This window comes from Pagrus major, chromosome 5, assembly GCF_040436345.1.
Source record: "Pagrus major chromosome 5, Pma_NU_1.0".
NCBI classification, from domain to species: domain Eukaryota; kingdom Metazoa; phylum Chordata; class Actinopteri; order Spariformes; family Sparidae; genus Pagrus; species Pagrus major.
This window is the reverse complement of record NC_133219.1, coordinates 6,458,604-6,477,030: the sequence shown is the minus strand read 5'-3', so window position 1 is coordinate 6,477,030 and position 18,427 is coordinate 6,458,604. Positions and strand designations below refer to the sequence as shown.

Sequence of the window (18,427 nt, the reverse complement as noted above, 5' to 3'; positions counted from 1 at the left end):
ACAAAGTATCCCAAAATATACTTAAGTACAGTAGTGAAGTATTTTTACTTCGTTACTATACAACACTGCATTTACCTATGTCACAACACACAACACAAATATGATCCAAAGTCTGATATTTGATAATTTTCACTCAAAAACATAAGATACAATTTGCAGAAAATATATTTTAGCATTAGGATGAATGATGAATATACAAAATGTGGAAGATCTGCAAAATCTGCATTTTAAAATTCTTGGCTTAGTTTAGTGGCAGTATTAGTTTTGTCAGCATTTGTTATAAAAAATGACAGCAGGAGAAGCCAGTTTGAAGGATTTGAATGCATTCACATGCAGCACCACACTTTGGTAAGATGTTATAAATCAAGCCCATAAGCCATACATTAATAACAATGCTGCATGACAATACTCTGTGTGTTACTTGCACTGAGGATTAGGGGGAAAGCTGAAACGATTAGTCCATTAATGAGGTTGACAAAAAATTAATCTGCAGCTATTTGGATGATCAAACTTTAAAGTCAAATTTCCAAATACTTTCTAGCTCCTTTCTGTTTTATATCATTAAAAAAGTGAATATCTTTGGGTTTTGAACTGTCAGACAATACAAGATCATTTAGGACTTGACCATGGAATGGAGGAAACTGTAATGGACATTTTACACAGTTTTTACAGATTAACTGAGAAAATAATCAGCAGATTAAAGGGGGAAATACGCGAGATATGGCCAGAATTTTAGTTTAAACTCAACCAAATACAAACTAACATTATCACATAAAACAATAAAGTTGACGTTATGTCAAAGAGTGCTATGTACTTTGTTGCAGAGATGTCTACTGAAGTTAGCATGCTAAGCTAGCATGCTAACATACACCACTTTGTACTAGCTCTCTTGTCTTTAAAGGAATAGTTCACTCTAGAACAAAATTCAGTCATTATCGACTCACCCTCATGCTGATGAGAAGTCCGGTGTAGTTTCTTATTCCTCAAAGTGCAGCTGGAGACCCGCTGGGCTACCCTCCTGCAGCAAACATCCATATAACGGGTGTCAATTGTGCCCGAGACGAAAAGGTCCATAAAACTACACAAAAACGTTGTAATATTCCTCCATACTGCTCGTCTGCTACAATCCAAGTGTCCTGAAGTGGCGATGTGGCGATGTACCCCCGCGGGTCTCCAGCTGCACTTTGAGGAATAAGAAACTACACCGGACTTCTCATCAGCATGTGGGTGAACCCTAACCCGAGACTGAACTATTCCTTTAAGTGTAATAAATGTACAAAATAAACTCACAAAATGTCAGGAAAGGAAATACTCCCGAAATTCAACTGAACACCTTCATAATTCAAGTTTATTTTGCTGCACTAAGACAAGCTTATTGCCTCATTAAATCACGTAACACACACTTCATTCAAACTCCACATAAACAAAATAAAACTCACAACAGTCTTGGTTTGTCTTTTCACAATCACATCTGGTTTGGTCAAAATAAATCCTCAATTCACAGAGTAAGATGTGAAGATATTTCGGCTCTACATGCCGTTTTCGCTGCCTGCTGATGGCCGACGCTTTCTCTCTCTCCTCTGCCACTTCGTGCTCCTCCTTTTCCCGCCTGCCGTGTCTTCTCATCCCTGAAGTCATAGTCCTGGTCAGAACCGCTGTAAATCACCTCCGTACTATATCCCTTGTCTTCAAACTGACCTAAGTCTGTCTCTCAGGCTGCTTAACCCAGTTGAGCTGAGCACTGTTGCCCATGTTGACTCTCCCATCATCCGAGGTGTAGGTCCAGGCAAACTTAAGGGCCATCGCTAACTGAGCCAGGAGCTGTATAATGGTTGCTATAGCCAAGGATAGCTTTCTAGCCATATTATATAAGTACAAGTTTAAATGATAATGAATGAAAATAAATGTTAGCTGGAGCCCTTAAACAAAACATTTTTAAATTGTGTAAATATGTTTTCCCTCTCACTCATTGTTGCACCTCTACTGTTTTCAACCCTTTGTTTTTTCTCAATCTTCTGCATGAATTAGGGGGTTTTATGGACATGCAAACACGTGTAGCAGCCATTATATTCTACAGTTTGTTGCATGTTGATGTTCATATTAGATTCAACTTAATCTTGCATGAGGGATTGGGTCCACCTTGTTGGAGTGTGTGCAGATACAGTTCATGCATGGATGCACTAGTGTTCAGTATATACTGTGTGTGCTCATACATGTATGCATAGGTCTTTGTGGTTTTGTGCGTGCGAGTGTGTGTGTGTGTGTGTGCGCGCGTGTGTGTATGAATGTGTGTGTCCTGGCTCCATTGTGCTGACTGGTTTATTGCTGTTCCAGGTGACGGAGCATGAGAACAGCAGAGTTTGAGGGTGCTGTTTTCAAGCACCACTGAAGCCACAAATTTGATTATTTTTTTTCCTCCACAAGTAGTTTAGAGTTTGCATGAGACAGCCCTCCCCCTACCACACACACACAGCTACCTCACACAGCCATGGACTGCGTCTCCTCTGGTTCCACCAGCCTGCATAATGCATCTTCATCTGCCATTCTGTTTCCACTCAGCATCTCTTGTTATAGTGATTCAGCAGCGTTACGTCCTGCTCTGTTGAGATTTGTTATGGCCCTTCATGGCATGTACTCTACATGATCTTCCTCTATGTATCTTATACATTAAACATCCTCAGGAGAAGCCATCTGGCCCGAGCTTCAAATGTTTTACCAGGCATCAGTCTGTTCTTCTACTCTTACAACATTACCAAGAGATGTCTCGTAAAACTTGAGCTGCAAGTTGAGAAATGAACAAATTGGACCTGAAAATGTTACTTTATTTATCCGACAAAAGCTCTCTGTCTATACTCTCTCTTATTCTCTAATCCCCATTGGGTGAGGCAGTGGACACTCGGATCCTCACATCAGGGAGAGATTAAACAAGGAGTGTCACAATGACACAGTGAGTCTGATAATGGAACAATAGAGGCTCTTTCAATTACAGCTCTTTCTCTAGAGAAATCTTCTTAAAAAGGAATTTCTCTAGTAACTTTGTCTCATGTCTGTTTATTCATTTTGACATTTAAATCTGTCTTTCTTCAACCATCTTGCAGCCCAAATTCAATATCGCTCTAACGTGCCCCATCAAGATAAGACGGAGCTCAGTCACCTCTGCAGAGAGCTTTTGAGACTGTGTAATTGGTGAAGACAGAAGTTGAACAATACAATGTGTTGATAACACATTTTGAAAGGGCAAGTGGAAGATGTTGAGGATATTACAATACTCAAACTACCTAAAAAAAAAAATAAATAAAAAAGAATTTAGCTTTTTTATGTTCGCAAATTAGAGCTGAAACTATTAATCAACAGAAAATTATTCAGCAACTATTTAGATAATTGGGTAATCACAATTGACCTATCCAAATTCCCACGGCCCTTAGTAAATGTTGCTAGGTCAGACAGACATTCAGAAACATGCCGAAGCCAGTTCCGTTTAGTTGGATGCTGCAGTGTGTAGTTAATAGTTTCTGAAAGTCAGGCAATATAGCTTTAATAAACCAACAGAAAGGACTACAGTGCACAGTGAAATGATATATTCACAAACAAGGCAAATCGAATGGAATTGAGGTCAAGTCATTATGGTTTTAACGAAAACGAGAGAAGCCTTGATCTTTTCTGGCTAAGGATAATTCATGTCATCTTAAAAACTGACAGTCCTTTTCCAAACCTTTTGAATATTTTCACAGAAATATGGAGAAACCAAACCTGTCGGACTTCATATTTCAAGCATCTTATCCTTTTTATCTCCCAGAACTTTGTGTATCGGCCGATACAGGAACTGATCCGATAACTTTTAGTGTTTGCTTTCCATTATAAGAAGGTTTAAAGCTTTACATTGTGACTGTTACATTTGTTGTCTTACACCAAGGGAGGAATCGCACAGAGAACAAAAAAGATTCTGACTATAGTTTGGATTTTGAATGTCTTTATTATTATTGTTTGATCTTTTTAGAGAGTGTAAAAATGTCCAAGAGTGCATAAAGTGCAAACATTTAAGTCCACGTTGAACCTTGCTCAGTGCAGAATGAGGGATGCTTTCTGGGTCACCTCAGTGTATTTATGGGTTACTCTACAGGTGCACCTACTCAGTCATCCAGGGCATGTTAGGCACACATGAAGCCAATTACCAACAGCTATGTGAGCATTATGAACACACTGACAATACAACTCCAAAGCATTGACACCTCATACACATACAAATACACACACAGGAAATGGGACCAACTGCTACAGAGAGGCAAGATGAATCATAGAAAACAGGCCATATCTAATTCTACATTTAAGCATTAGGGTGTAGTGTTTTAACTGATATATATCTGCATTCACATTGGAGTAAAATTAGATCCACATTTCCACAAAGGCATCATGTCACAGCCACAGACTGACAAATCCGAAATAGAATGATTGGCATCTGCAAAATGTCTTGCAATGGCTGATTAGGATCAGCACAGCAGACAGCACCGCAGAATCACCTCCTTGTGTTTGCTACATATTGGATGTCACATTTGATACATGCAAACGGGTATGCAACGTTACTGAAGCTGCATGTTATCAGTTTTCACATTTTGTGCTTTTTATTTTATCTTTTTACAAAGCTGGTAAAAATGATGAGTTTTTTGCAATTACTGCCTGCAACACAATTGTGGCACCTGTGGCATTGTTCAAATGTCCCTGGTCAGTGTAGTTTTTGTGTGTGTACCAGTATCAGACATTCTGTGCTCTAGAAAAAGAAAATAGATAAAAGAAAGTTAAAATCTCTTTACCAATGCCATCAGGTTAGGGTTAAAATGCAATGATAAATAAGTAAATGTAAATGTAAAATCTAAAAAAGGTTTTTTTGGACCCGTTACAAAAAAGAGGCGTTTGTTTGTAATGATGTGAGCTGCTGGTAATTGGCTTCACGTGTGTCAAGCCATAGATGACGGACTAGATGCACCTGGTGAATAACCCATACTGTATATAAGGTGACCCAGAATACATGCCTGATTCTGCAATGAGGAAAGTCCAACATGGATTAAAAGCTTAGCACATTGTTTCACTGTCTCTGTCGCCCTGTAATATATCAAATAGAGACATTTAAAATCCAGACTGTAGTCATCCCTGCTGTACTGTAACTTTTTTCCTGACTACCACATCACTTTTAGTATCCTTTGGGCTCTATGCAGACACCTCACTTCACTGATATAACTGATGCTCTGTAGATGGGTACCGATGATGTTCTGGGCTGCTGTTGAGACGTCCTGTCCTGGGCCGTGCATGTCAGGATGCTTTCTATTGCTCCTCTGTTAAAGCTGACAAGAATTTGGCATGGGAATTTAGCCTTCTTTTTCTGCATTTGGATAAAATAATTGAAATTGAAAATAATTCTTAAATCTTTCTTTGTATGAAGTCAAGTTTCTTTCTAGTCTGGTCGCTCTGCTTTTAAACTATCTGTGGGTTCTTTGAGACTAGATAGTTCAGCATGTTTTAAATTCTGTTGCCATTTAATCGTCTGTATTTAGCCCTCTTTGTGTCATGAAGAAAACAGGGTTTATGGTAAAACTGACAATAACTGTGGGGTGAGAGGCTGTTGTCACTAGTCGTCACATTCGTCTCTGTTATTTACGTCAACGATTGACTTTACAGTGTCATTTTGATGTATGAAAAAGCTAGATATAGCATCTTAAACACATGCATTATGATGCAAAGATATTCACTTATGTTTCATTGTGTGTCACTGCATGTCCCACAGATCTGTTGGCATCATTGTGATTAATGGGCATCCTGAATGTGCCTAAACAGCATCCTCTCAGCCATCTCCCTGCTATTCTCAGTGAGTCAGTTGTCAGCTTCTCGGGCGGCACCTTGTCAACTCTGATTTCCTCTCGAGTCCGGTCCCCAAAGCCACAGGGCCAGCTGCTTCCAACTTTAGGGGCTGTTATCTACTGAGCCCCTCTCTATTGCCTTTGGCTGCCTTCCGGTCATCTGTCTGGCCTCTGATTTAGTCAAACCGCGGCTAGTTCACAGATAATTATCAGGCTAAGGCCAGCTGTGTGGCACGCATCCACGGGCCCTTTGTTGCTAATTGAATTAGACCCCATGCTGGAAGTGACAGAGAAATGAACAGTTTCCCCCAGCGAGCCATGTGATTAGCAGACTTGGAGCGGGGAGGTCGACTCAGGATGGCATGCTGGTGTGTGTGGCTGATGTCTGTGACTCAACGTCTGAGCCTCATTCACCCTGACACCCATGTCTCCGTCAGGTTTCATTTTATGACGTGTGTCAATGGGGGTCAAGTACAGCGGACGATCAAAAACAGACTGCTGCCAGGCTTTCTTTGTGAGGTAAAGAGCTGAAAATGTCTGTTTATTGTTCACACTATTTGCCATCTGTTTTATAACTCATCGGCTGGCTTGATATACAACCAGGAGCAGCTTTTGTTTTTAAGAGCCTTCATTAAAACTCCCTAAATAAACTGTTTTCACCATTGACATTTATTACGTGTTACATATTTATTATAGTCACAGCTTTGTGCATGGAGCACTTTTACAATTTTTTCCTTAGATCACAATAAACTGCCACAGATTTTATTTCCACACACGAATGTTGCTAATTAAGGTCAAAAAATGGCCAAAGAGAAATTATGGTTTAGAAGAACTTTTTATGCCATAAATAAGAACAGGTTGGACATCCCAATTCTTATCTGGTGTAAAATACTAGAATTTGTTATAGAACCTATTTCTCTTTATAGTTGGAAGGTCTGGGGTCCACTCACCAAAAATGGGATCAAACTGAGACTCTGCATGCAGAACTCTGCAAATCCATTCTCCGCATCCAATGAAAACTCCAAATAATGTATGCAGATTTTACTATTTTATTATCATCTGAATAACACACTCCATCACAAACCCTCACCGACATGAGAACCTTGAGAGAAGCCCCCTCAGCCAGCTGGTCCTGGGACTCACAAAGCAGAGTCCTCAGACAGATTAGACGAAACCAAATTATAGGAAAACAAAAAGAAAACTATTTGACACAGATATCAACCAAAAACCAGAGCAAACTGGAATGCTGGAATCCTTGACCATGTACAGACTCGTTGAGCACAGCCTGACTGTGGAGAGAGGCCGCCACAGGCACACCTGATTCCCCAGAGAAGAAAGACCGTGCGCACAGCAGGAGGTGGGAGCCGAGCTGCACTTTTTAACCACCTGCCAGTTGTACCATCATCAGAGACAAATACTACCTACAGATTTCAACCTCCCGAAAAGACTCAGGAAACATGGATATTAACAAAAACCTTCTGGGCAAAGTCCAGCAATGTGCAAACACAGCAGATCTGCTCCAACTGGACAGGAGCGTCCAATGGAAAACAACCACCATGAAGACTGTCAGTCCCTTGTGTAGTCCTGTATTTGCACACTGCTGATGTCTGTAAACTTAAACACATTCAATTACAAAAAATACTACTGCTATTTAAGCATGCTTCAGTAGACATAGACGTCTTTGACATTACTTGTTTCTTCGCACTCTGTTGATAATGTTCACTTTTTGAATGAATTAATGTTTTAAACTAAAATCCTGGCCATAGCTTACAAATTGCAAATTAAAGTTATTTCTTTTTATCTGTTTACAGACTTATTCTACTTCTGTTCATCTAATTGTTTTGTTGTTTTATTTTAAACTTGTTATGTAAGGCTCTGTTCCGATGCCAATAAAGGCTTTTTTGAATTTAATTGAATTTCTTTGCATGTCTTCACTTTTTGGCCTTGATGTCAGCATTGCACTACCCCGAAGATCAATTTTTCTTCTCCTCCCTTCACTCGTCCTTGTTTTTTATATTGCCGTCATTTTTTCAGGTTTTCTCACAAAAATGCTAAATTAGACGCTTGTTAAAATGAAGCAGAGGGACTATTTTTACTCAACACTGTTCATTCTTATAACCTCAATATTTTGTTGTCTTTTTTATTGTAGGAAGAAATATATATATATATATATATCTTAAAAAACTCATCAAATTCATAGCATTTACAGCTGCTGTTAAACTCTGCCAACTGGATCATGCGAGGAGGAAAATAATTGACGTCCCTGAAGGAAAAAAAAAGCTAATAACAGTCAACCTTTCTGTCTTTTCTGGAAGCCCTACTGCTTTATAAACGTGGGAGTTTAGTTCCTGTACTCAGTAGTGTATGTACAGCATAATCAAACCTTCCTGCTGTGCACTCACTTCCATTCTTTTGCCTGTCTGTCTCGTTGGAAATATAAAGTGTGTGATGTTTGCCAGAGCAACCTTTCTGCAGCTAAAGTCTGCCTGTGCTGTAGAAAGTAGGCCACTCGGGCTGATGTCTGACACGGGTCCTGTGTGACGCTCAGTGACTGCGGAGGTTTATTTCTGGACGTTCGGTTCATCATCTGTTTACTCTGTTTGCCTGATAATGCTCGTGGCTTTACCGGTCTGCAAGCAGAGATTAGCATCTGTCTTTTTCTCCGGCATTGTGGGACAGTTATGTAAGTCCACAATGTCGTACAATGCCTTCAATGGTTCAGTACACTGATTGGTATGCTGTTATGAAATGTGACACAAGTTATTTGGTTGTCATCTTAATTATTTATACGCACCTCTGTCGGATGTGAAAAGTAGGTTGTTGTGCTCTGCTGTGTGACAAATCTTTCATTCCCTCAGAATAAAATTGAATAATTTGAAAATGATGTGGAGTTTCAGTTTCAGATTTATGTGAACATGGGAGCGGTGGATGAAACATTTTCAATTATTTATTGTTTTACTGTTTTTAGTCCTCTATTCATTATTTTCCATGTTATACATTTGCTCTGTTGTCGTTGCCAAGATGTACCACACATGTATGATCTCTGTTTATGTCAACGTTTTGTTAACTTGATATTGAATTTTCTGAAGGACATTTCTGCTGGCCATTTATGTGCAAAGCTAACTGAACCTCACATCATATTAATATAATTCAAAGACTATTAAACTTGAAAGTGGAATCAGTAGGATTTGTCCGAGCTGTTCGTAAACGCACTACAAAGATAGTTGGTTGTTTCATGTTGGGCTGGTTAAGCATCCCGAGCACAGCAACAAAGTCAAAAAAAAAATCAGAAAAAGGAATACTCAGTACAGATACCTGGAAAATCTACTTAAGTACTGTAATGAAATATTTGTACTTTGTTATATTCCACCTGAACAGAAAAATACGACCGTACACCGTCTGAATTCAAGTTTCTCTCTTTTATCAAACTAATAAACGCTCAGTTTACTCGTTAACTCATGATTGAAAATATTCCAGCTCTACACCCCACTGTTACTGATGCCCAACTCTCTCTCTCCTCTGTTGCTTTATGCCTCTCCTGTCCCCACCTGCCGTGTCTTCTTGTCCCCAAAGTCCTAGTTCTGATTGAAGTCACTGTAAATCACCTCTGCACTGTACCCCATGTTCAAACTGGCATCTGTCAATCTTGTGTTCACTTTGAGGCGGCTGACCCTGGTTGAGCTGAGCCCGCTACCTACAGTGACTTCCCCATAACAGGGCTACTTTACTCCAAGGCTAATTGAGCTACTTGCTAATGTCAGCTAGTCGCTGCAGCCAAAGATAGCTACAGCAAAGAGTATAGTCAGCAGCAGGGTACGGTTTTGCTGCCCCCTATCGTTTGGAGTACCTCCATATTCTGTCCATTTCTTACAAATTACACCTTTAAAGATTATCTTTTTTTTTCTGCCTCCTGCTTTGCAATATGTTTCCATGTCAGCTGCAGCCTCCTCTCCAAACAAAGTACCATGTGGATTTATTCATCTCCTCTCTGTCTCTCTCCCCCTCACCGTGTTCAAATTACAAGATGCTGTTTTGTGCCGGTGTGCCACAGAGACCATGCATGAAATTTATTGGCCCCAAGTCCTGCCATTTGACACGCAAGACGTGGCTAACAGATCTTGTGCCATTTCCCATCTCCTCCAGCCGCCGTGTAAAGCTGACCTTTCCTGCCTCCAGGCTATATTTAAACTCTGAGCACCAGAGACTTATGGCGCCATGGGAAATTTTATTATCAACGCTCTCCATTTGTCTGACTTAATTCAGGCCTGCCGTAGATCGTGCCAAAGCATGCCGTATATTTACACTCTGCCACGGCAGAGAAGGGCAAACCAGAGCATTGACACCATAGCGGGGGAGCATTCCTTTGAACTGCTCTGAGGAGCAGCCATGAGATTATAGGTTCTATTTACAGTGCACCTGTGGAAAAGTGTGCGAGGAATGAAGAAAAAGGGGGTGGTGATATTATCCCAAGAAGCACAGGGTTGACCAGCGAGTAAAACACAAAGGGACTTGACATTTTGAAGAATCTCAGGTAGTAAAATGTCAAAGATTTCAGCTACAGAAACATTCCTCAGCCTTTACCTTTTGTCGTCATTAGACTAGACAGCAGGTTGAATGAGCTCACACGAGCACTCACACTTTTGCTTTTTCAGCTGCCTAACCATTTGCTGACTCTATCTTTTTTTCTCCTGTACTCTGGCAGGTCTGATATGGGGGTTCAGAGGGTGCTCCAGGTGGATCTGAAAATGGAAAGCTTCCCAGAGCCGCTGGGCAGCCGCTGGATGGCCTGGCAGGTGGAGTACCCAGCCAGCCGCGCTGCGACACAAGAGGCTGAGACGGAGATCCGGATGGCGCAGGAGGACCTGGTGGGCATCGTGCCGCTGGCCATGGTGAGTCATGCCACTTTCAGCTCAGTGCCACACCCAGAGTGATGGCTGCACGCTCAGCACTCACAATGTAGAACAGTGCATCATATTCCTTTGGTTTTAAAGTCAGCATCAACATTTGCATATATTTTCTTTCAACAAATGAATGAAACATTTTTGCATTGGAAATGTCCGAGAGTTGCTGCACTTTTAATCACAACTGGTGGCAGCCTGAAGGAGAAGATTCATATTCATGATATGGTCACATGTTTCAAGTATTTAGTGACAAAAAATGTCAATGTTTACTTAACATTTGAATAGCAAGTAGGATAGTTCCCTGACATTAAATTACTAAAGATAACAGTGCTATCATTTACACAAAAAATGTACAGCAAATGTACTCAAGTACTGTACTTAAGTGCATATTTGAGGTACTTTCCTGTGGCATTTCCACTTTATTCTTCCACTCCACATTTTGGAGGCTAATTTAGTACTTTTTACTCCACTACATTTATTTGATCCCTTAAGTTACTAGTTACTTTGCAGATTACATGCTTACATGCTAAAGCAGCAAAGTTTTATATTCATTTATTTGATCAGAAATAAGATTGATGCTGATAAGAAAAATGCTGATTATTGGATCGATAATCGGCCAGGCTGATAATCGGTTGACCCATGGAATACAGTATATAGATGTAAATATGTATAATTTACATTAAATATGACATACTTTAAGACTTTTACTCAAGTACTGTTCATGTGGGTGAGTTTCACTTTGACCAAAGTAATGTTTTAACACGATATCGTTACTTTTACTAAAGTGGAATATAAAATTTGACTTGACAAAGCCACAGTGTGTCAGTTGCCGCTAAGCAATGGTGGACAGTGAGTACATTTCTTCAAGTGTTGTACAAAAAGTACAACTTTGGGGTACTTTTACTCAATTTGAGTATTCTCATTATCTGCTATAAAGATATTGTATTAAAATATTATAGTGTATGTACTACTGGTAAAAGTGAAAATCACCTATACTAATAGTACTTGAGTAAAAGTAAAAGTATTTTTTTAGTTTTTTTTTTTATCCGATTGCTGGATAAAAAAAATATTCACGAGAATGAATAAGGTAAATATCTGTTAAAAAAACTGCGTTGTATCTGTGCAGATGTTGCTACGAGTTTTTCATGATGATAGCTGCTAGAACAAAGATATGTTTTATAGTGCTCTGTTACCCAATTCTAATAGAACAAAACAAATGCTATCTAAACACAGAAAATATCTAATATACATTACACTCAAAACCAATTATAAAAAGCTTCTGCACTACTCCGCAGTATATTAATTACCTAAAGTTTATTCCACCTTTTCCAGCTACATCAATATGTGGCATACATGCTAATGTAGCTGCAATGAGTACTTTTTTTTGATACTTGAAAAATATTTTACCTTAGTAGACTTTAGACAGGCAGACTGTAAAGTGGCTCTGTGCCCACAGAGTGTGTTTATGAGTGGGACAGGAAGAGAGCATCTGTATCTCCCAGCAGGCATCAGATGGGGTCTAGAGTCAGGCTCTGGCCTGAGGGTAAGCCTGGAGCTGTGCGTCTCCCTCAGCAAACTCTGTTGTGTAGATTAACCAAAGCTCCCCCTATAGAACTTCACACAGCGAGCCTTTCATGCATCTCTGCAGCTTTGTTCAGTGACTGAGAGAGTCTGATTTAGATCAAGAACATTCAGGTGAAAAAATGAGCAACATCAATTGTGTTGCCTGAAGAGAAAGACGCGCTGTCACATCAGCACTGATTACTAAAACAAAAATTGCATTCATTTCTATTCTGGTGCTCCTGATCTGCATGATACATACCTGACTGTTGTGTCAATGTTATTCTCTAAGTATTGCCCGTAGCTGTGTAGATGATAGATGCGTGTGGGCGGCTGTTCCTCGATTCAGAGGAATGTGACACATCCTCGCCCACTGATCCATTCTCCAGATAATTGAAGCCATGTGTTTAATGCTGCAGTATTGTTCGAGTTTCTTTTTCTCACATCATGTCACTGATGTATCAACAGTCTGCGTGCCATGCTCGAGGAATATACATTTTTCTCCTACATCTTCCACTGACAAAAAAAAAGCATAGATGATTTGTCCTATAGAATCTACTCACAAAAAGAATTTACTGTTGTGAGCGCAATAAAAATTTGCTGAGATAACTACTGAAGTTAGCATGCTAACCAGCTGTCTCGACCTGTCCCGGTCCAAGGCTCCTCTGCTAGCGGTGTAAACAATAACACTCCCCTGGTTCTGAGCTCACAGTTCCACTTGCTAGCTGCAAGACTAACTGAGCTAACTAGCTAACAATAGTACAACAGTTAGCAACAGTAAGCGGTTACCCTGGTGATATTTTCGGTAGACATACATTCATGTAAATATGTCTAAAATTCACTTCTGCTTGTGCTTTGAATACATTTAATACTAGAGACCTTTACTCAAGCACTATTACTATATGTGACTTTCACTTTTACCAAAGTTATACTTAACATAATATCTATAAAAAGTAAATATAACATTTACGTTTACTCCAGTTGGAATTTTGCGTACTTCTTACAACACAGCATATCAGAAGAAATACTTCCTCTACTGTTTTTGTAATGCAAAATCAGAGTGCACAGCCCTAAAGAATCAAACATGCGCTCACCAATCAATCCTGAAACTGTCACCTATTTCACTCCAAATATTCTGCTCATTTTGTGTAGATGAAGGGATAGAAGGGATTTTATGGCTCACTATAAATCATGTAACTTTTTTTTCACAGTGGGCAAATATCCATCTCAATTAACCTGATATTATATTATTTGCTAAACTTGGCTAAATCAATTAGGGACAGGATAATTTAGGCAGGAGCGTCTCAGGAGTCAAGATGAATAGTTTCATGTGTACTAAAACAGATGATGTACTGTGTGTACGTGCGTGCGTGTGTGTGTGCCGTGCATGTACAGAAAGACTTGCTTTCCCCGTCTCTGTACCTTGATTTGCTATTCTGTTCAGAGGGCCTGTCAGTGAGTCAGTGAAGCAGCTGCTATCATGTCAGAGACTGTGTGGATACGTTGTATTGAGAAGGATCGAGTTCACTGCTCGTCGAACACCTTTGATACTAACATTTCAAACATTTTCATCATCTGGCTTTTATTGAAAAGAGGTTGAATGGGCCAATTTTACTTCATTTTGCTTTATCATAATGCTGCACACATTCTGCTTGCTTTTCTATCTTTTTTTTTTTGCAAAGTGCTTTTTGGCACAGACAACTTCCCAAGGTGCACTGCATCTCCAGCCACTCTGTGCTAGTTAACACACAACACAAATACTTATGCATGCAGACACATACAGATCTCATTAACTATCTTTCTCCCTCTGTCCCTTTTTCTCTTTCCACACACACGCAGACACACATGCACATAAGGTTTTTGCAATCTGCATGTGCCAATATGAGAGAAGCACACAAGCGAGAAAGAGGAAGGCTGAATTAGATTACTTGGGATCACTGTGGCATGAAAGGCCCACAGATAAGTTCCTCTCCCTCCCCCCTGCTACACTGGTAGAGAAGAGGAAGTAAGGTAATGTAAAAGCAGTGCCTTCAAACCCCTTTACACTCCCCAAAAACCCACCTCCACCCCTCCACCATCACTACATTGTCTCCACCAAAGGGAAAACAAACTCAGTGATTCAAATGTAAAACAGGTTTCTGCACACAGAACTCACTGTAATAGAGAAATGAAGATGATGATGTAGCAGAGACTTGATATATGAAATGTGGGTGGACAGAATATATGATTCATGAAGCAAATGTTGGGTTACTTTAAGGGTGCTGTATGGTAATATCATAAAGGAACCATGCAGACTGGTGGTCAGACCAAATAACTTAAAGATATCTGCCCACAACAGCACAGATCAGACATCATGTTTTCACTATATCAGCAGCCAGTTGGCTGTAATCATCCTCTAGTTTTCTCTAGATGTACAGCAGGGAAGAAAAAAGACTGACTGACTGACTGAATATGTTTTTTTCCACTACTCTGACATCTGGAAGCTTTACACAAAGATCAGGAATCTTTATATGCTGCCCTTGGATCCAAGTGTTACAGGTTTGTTGCTTTAAAACTATTCTGCATTTCCCAGTGGAAATTATGCCCTTGGTACAAATTTATATAGAGGTCTAAATTCTGTGGAAATTTCTAAGACTGTGGTAAGGCATTATTCAGCAACTGATCTCTAATAGGTCGATTTATCCCTGTTGGCAAGCCTTAAACATTACTTACTCACCCAGCAGAAGCAGAGCAACATTGACATCCCATCAGAGTCCTCTTTCCTCCACTGGTCGAAGGCAAGTCTGATATTGTTGTGTTTTTGCCTCTTGTTTTATCGGCTAACTCCTGAGATGAAAATCTGGGTCTCTGAGAGTCAAAGTAACGAGCTGAACATGGCTGAATGCTGAGGCTGTAGACTTTAGTGTTGGTCCTCAGTGGGATCGACAGTATTGGCAATTGTACATCATAGACAACGTTCAATGAGGAAATATATTGATTAATGGAGCTTAGAAAGAAATAAGAATGTCCAGCAGTTAGTGACAGTTGTTATAATGTGAAACATTTTATGTTGTAACATTTCAGTTACAGGTTATATGATATACAAACTTCTCCTGTTATAACAATATACTATTCCTATGTTATAACATGAAACATTTCCCTTATTGTTATAACATTAGCGGTTACATGTTATAACATGATAACATCTTGTTATAATGTGAAATGTTTCATGTTACATATGTTAAACTGTTATAACAAGAATAGTTTGCATCTGGTAATAACATGAAAATATCTTGTTATCGAGGAAAATGTCTTATTATAACACGATAACATCTTGTAAAATGTTTCATGGTACAACGATAAATTGTCACTTTATGATGTAAAACATTTTGCATTATTATAAGTTTAATGGTATTTCATAACAAGAAAAGTTATTTGTTATAACGTGATGAGTTTGCATTTGGTAATAATGTGAAAATATTATACTGAACTGAACTGAACTGAACATGAAAGCATCTAGTTATAACGTGAAAACATCTCGTTATAATAAACTTTCCACATGATAACACCATATTGATCTTTTTTTTGTTATGGTGTGGCAGCAATATGCTTCTGCAGATTAGTGACGTGGACAGTAAATAAAGTTTACAGAAGAAGTAAAGAGGAAAAGAAGCAGACTTGGAGGAAAATGAGGTGTTCTCACAGATAGTGGAGAGGGGGAAACGCGTGGGGGAAATGTTTTTAATCATGTTGAGAAGGGAGACTTCACAGAGCATGCTGAAGGCATCTGTTGACACAACAGCTCTGTGGTTTTGCTTTAGAAGGTCCTTTCATCTGTATTTAGCACTAATTAGTCTAATAAGCTTGACTGTATTCTGTCGTAATGGAAGCGCTGCTGTAATTGTGTTTTGACCAGAAATAATCTCATAAACTGAATGAGGATCCATAACTGACCATGTCTCTAAAGGTTGTAATGTTATAAAGCTAATGAGTATTAGTAATGGAAAGCTTATTTTGGGTCTGATCACATTTATGGCCTATTACTGCAACGACTCCTCAGATCCGCTCCTCTGCCCATTTATGGCTTGTTCCAAATTACTGCGCCCTTGCCGGAATTGATTATTATAAAAAGGTCTTTTTATTGCATTTTCCCAGCCGAGCGATGGGCTCTGCCATGGGTGACACCTCTGGGAAAGCAGCGACATCCTTTTGAAAGATGAACTCTCTTTTCCTCGCTCCCTTTGAAGAGCGCTCCTCCTGTGTGTTGTCACAGACCCACCTGCATTGGGAGGGCTCAGAGCACCGCTCGCCACTTTGTCACCAATTTGAAGCCCTGAAGCAGGAGTTGTGCAAATGCAGCAATTATTTCAAAAGCAGAAAATGAAAAGAGCACTCAAAAGTTTTAGTCGGTTTAGAGCGAGGAAATGTCTCTGAACTCTTTACTGTAATACCACATACCACGCTTCTCTTTATCTGCTCTTTTTAGATCCTTAGATCCTCTTTTTGTTCTCCACCTCTTTTCGCTCGCAATATTTTCCTGTTTGCTCCAGACAAACATGCATTAATATATTAACAATGTAGATTAATTGTCTCCCTCGTCTCCTTCCACCTCCTTGTGTCGGCACCCTCCATTTCACTTAAAGTGTGAACGAGCTGTGTGTTTTTTTGGGTCATGTTGAGATGGATCTTAAAGGCAGTAATTGGATGCCTGAGCAGATTCCCCTGCACAGTAGGAGGCTGGTCCATTATCTTTTACCATCGTGAAGTAATATGCTCCTGTCCAGGCTGCCCTCATCATCATTACCCATGCTGTGGATGCCTGGTGATGGAGAGGGAGCAGGAGGACAGGGCATACATCATAGCTGGACTCATCAGTCTTCCTGTTCCAGCCGAGACACCAAACTGTGCTCACTCACACGAGCATCCGTGGGCATAGAGATGAGGAGAAATGAAAGCAGCCGTTTGTATTCACGTACCGCTCCCATATATCGTTAAACAATACATCATCACCCTGGCCCTCTCTGGCCACTTCTGCTCTCACATGATAAAGTCATCTATCAACATCGTCCAATGAATGTTTCATTTTACTCCTTTCGATTCCATTCCCTCTGTTGCAATGCACATCTCCTCTGCCAGGCAAGTGAAATCTGGAGGGCCATTTATCAAACACATAGTTAGACATACAGACATAAGCACTGGTGTGCCAGCTAATCCTGCAGAAATGCTGCATGGGCGCAGATAATATCATGCAAGCTGTTTATCAAAAGAGGATATACTGTACACCTTGTTTTAAAGCACCTGATTTTAGTCGTCTAATAACCTCACTTCCACTGGTGCCGAGTCTCTGTTGCAGGGCTGTCGTGTTTTAGTGGAACAGAACAACACACAGCGTGAGTCATACAGTTTAGAATACGGGACTGATGGATGGACCCCAAGCGAGCAATCCATTAGCATCTACTACAGCTTGGAGTCTGATGATGAAGTGGCAGCACTAATTGAGGCTGCTACATTATGCACGTGTGGTGTTCTACATGTAATGCTTATTAAGACAACAGATTGTGACGAACGGTCACCAAATCCAGAACACGACTGAAGTTGTTGAAGCTGTGCGGCATTTTTCATGTTCCAACTAGGGTTGTAGCGGGGATGAAATTTTCCCACTGCTAATAAACTCTATGTCAGAGAGATGTTTCACACAGTCCATGGGAGTAATTGAAGAGAGTTGTGAAGCCCTGTTCAGACCAAAGATTCGCAGTGAGAAACTTGCTACGTAGCAAAGCCAGTCTGCAAAATTCTGAAAACCTACCAGTTCACACCAAGAAAGAGTAAAGATGAAATGGTGAAAACAAAAGGTGTGTGCGTAGCGAAGCAAGCGTGTGGGAGAGAAAAAGAAAGAGTGGTGGAAAGTGGCTGTGAATGCAAGCGGAGCAGGGGAAAAGCTGTAAAGGCTGATTACATTGATTACATGCATTATGTTCTCAAACCAGTCACAGGCAACTTGACAAGCTGAGTCACAGGCAACACCATCAGCCGGCCTGAGTCAAGCTGCAACAGGCCAGTTCACACTGCTGCAACATTCCCATGCAACATTCTGAAACATGGTTTTGTGGCGTTGCAAACCTTTGGTCCGAACCGGGC

At 40.1% G+C, this 18,427-nt stretch overlaps 1 protein-coding gene across 1 annotated transcript in view; it reads left to right on the top strand.

The window, feature by feature from the left end:
- LOC140995453 (transmembrane protein 132C) overlaps positions 1-18,427 on the top strand; it is a 154,214-nt gene that overhangs the window by 95,796 nt on the left and 39,991 nt on the right. The window contains exon 4 of the mRNA XM_073465452.1: positions 10,552-10,738. Within this exon, the coding sequence (XP_073321553.1) occupies positions 10,552-10,738 (187 nt within the window). The remainder of the gene's footprint in view (positions 1-10,551; positions 10,739-18,427) is intronic.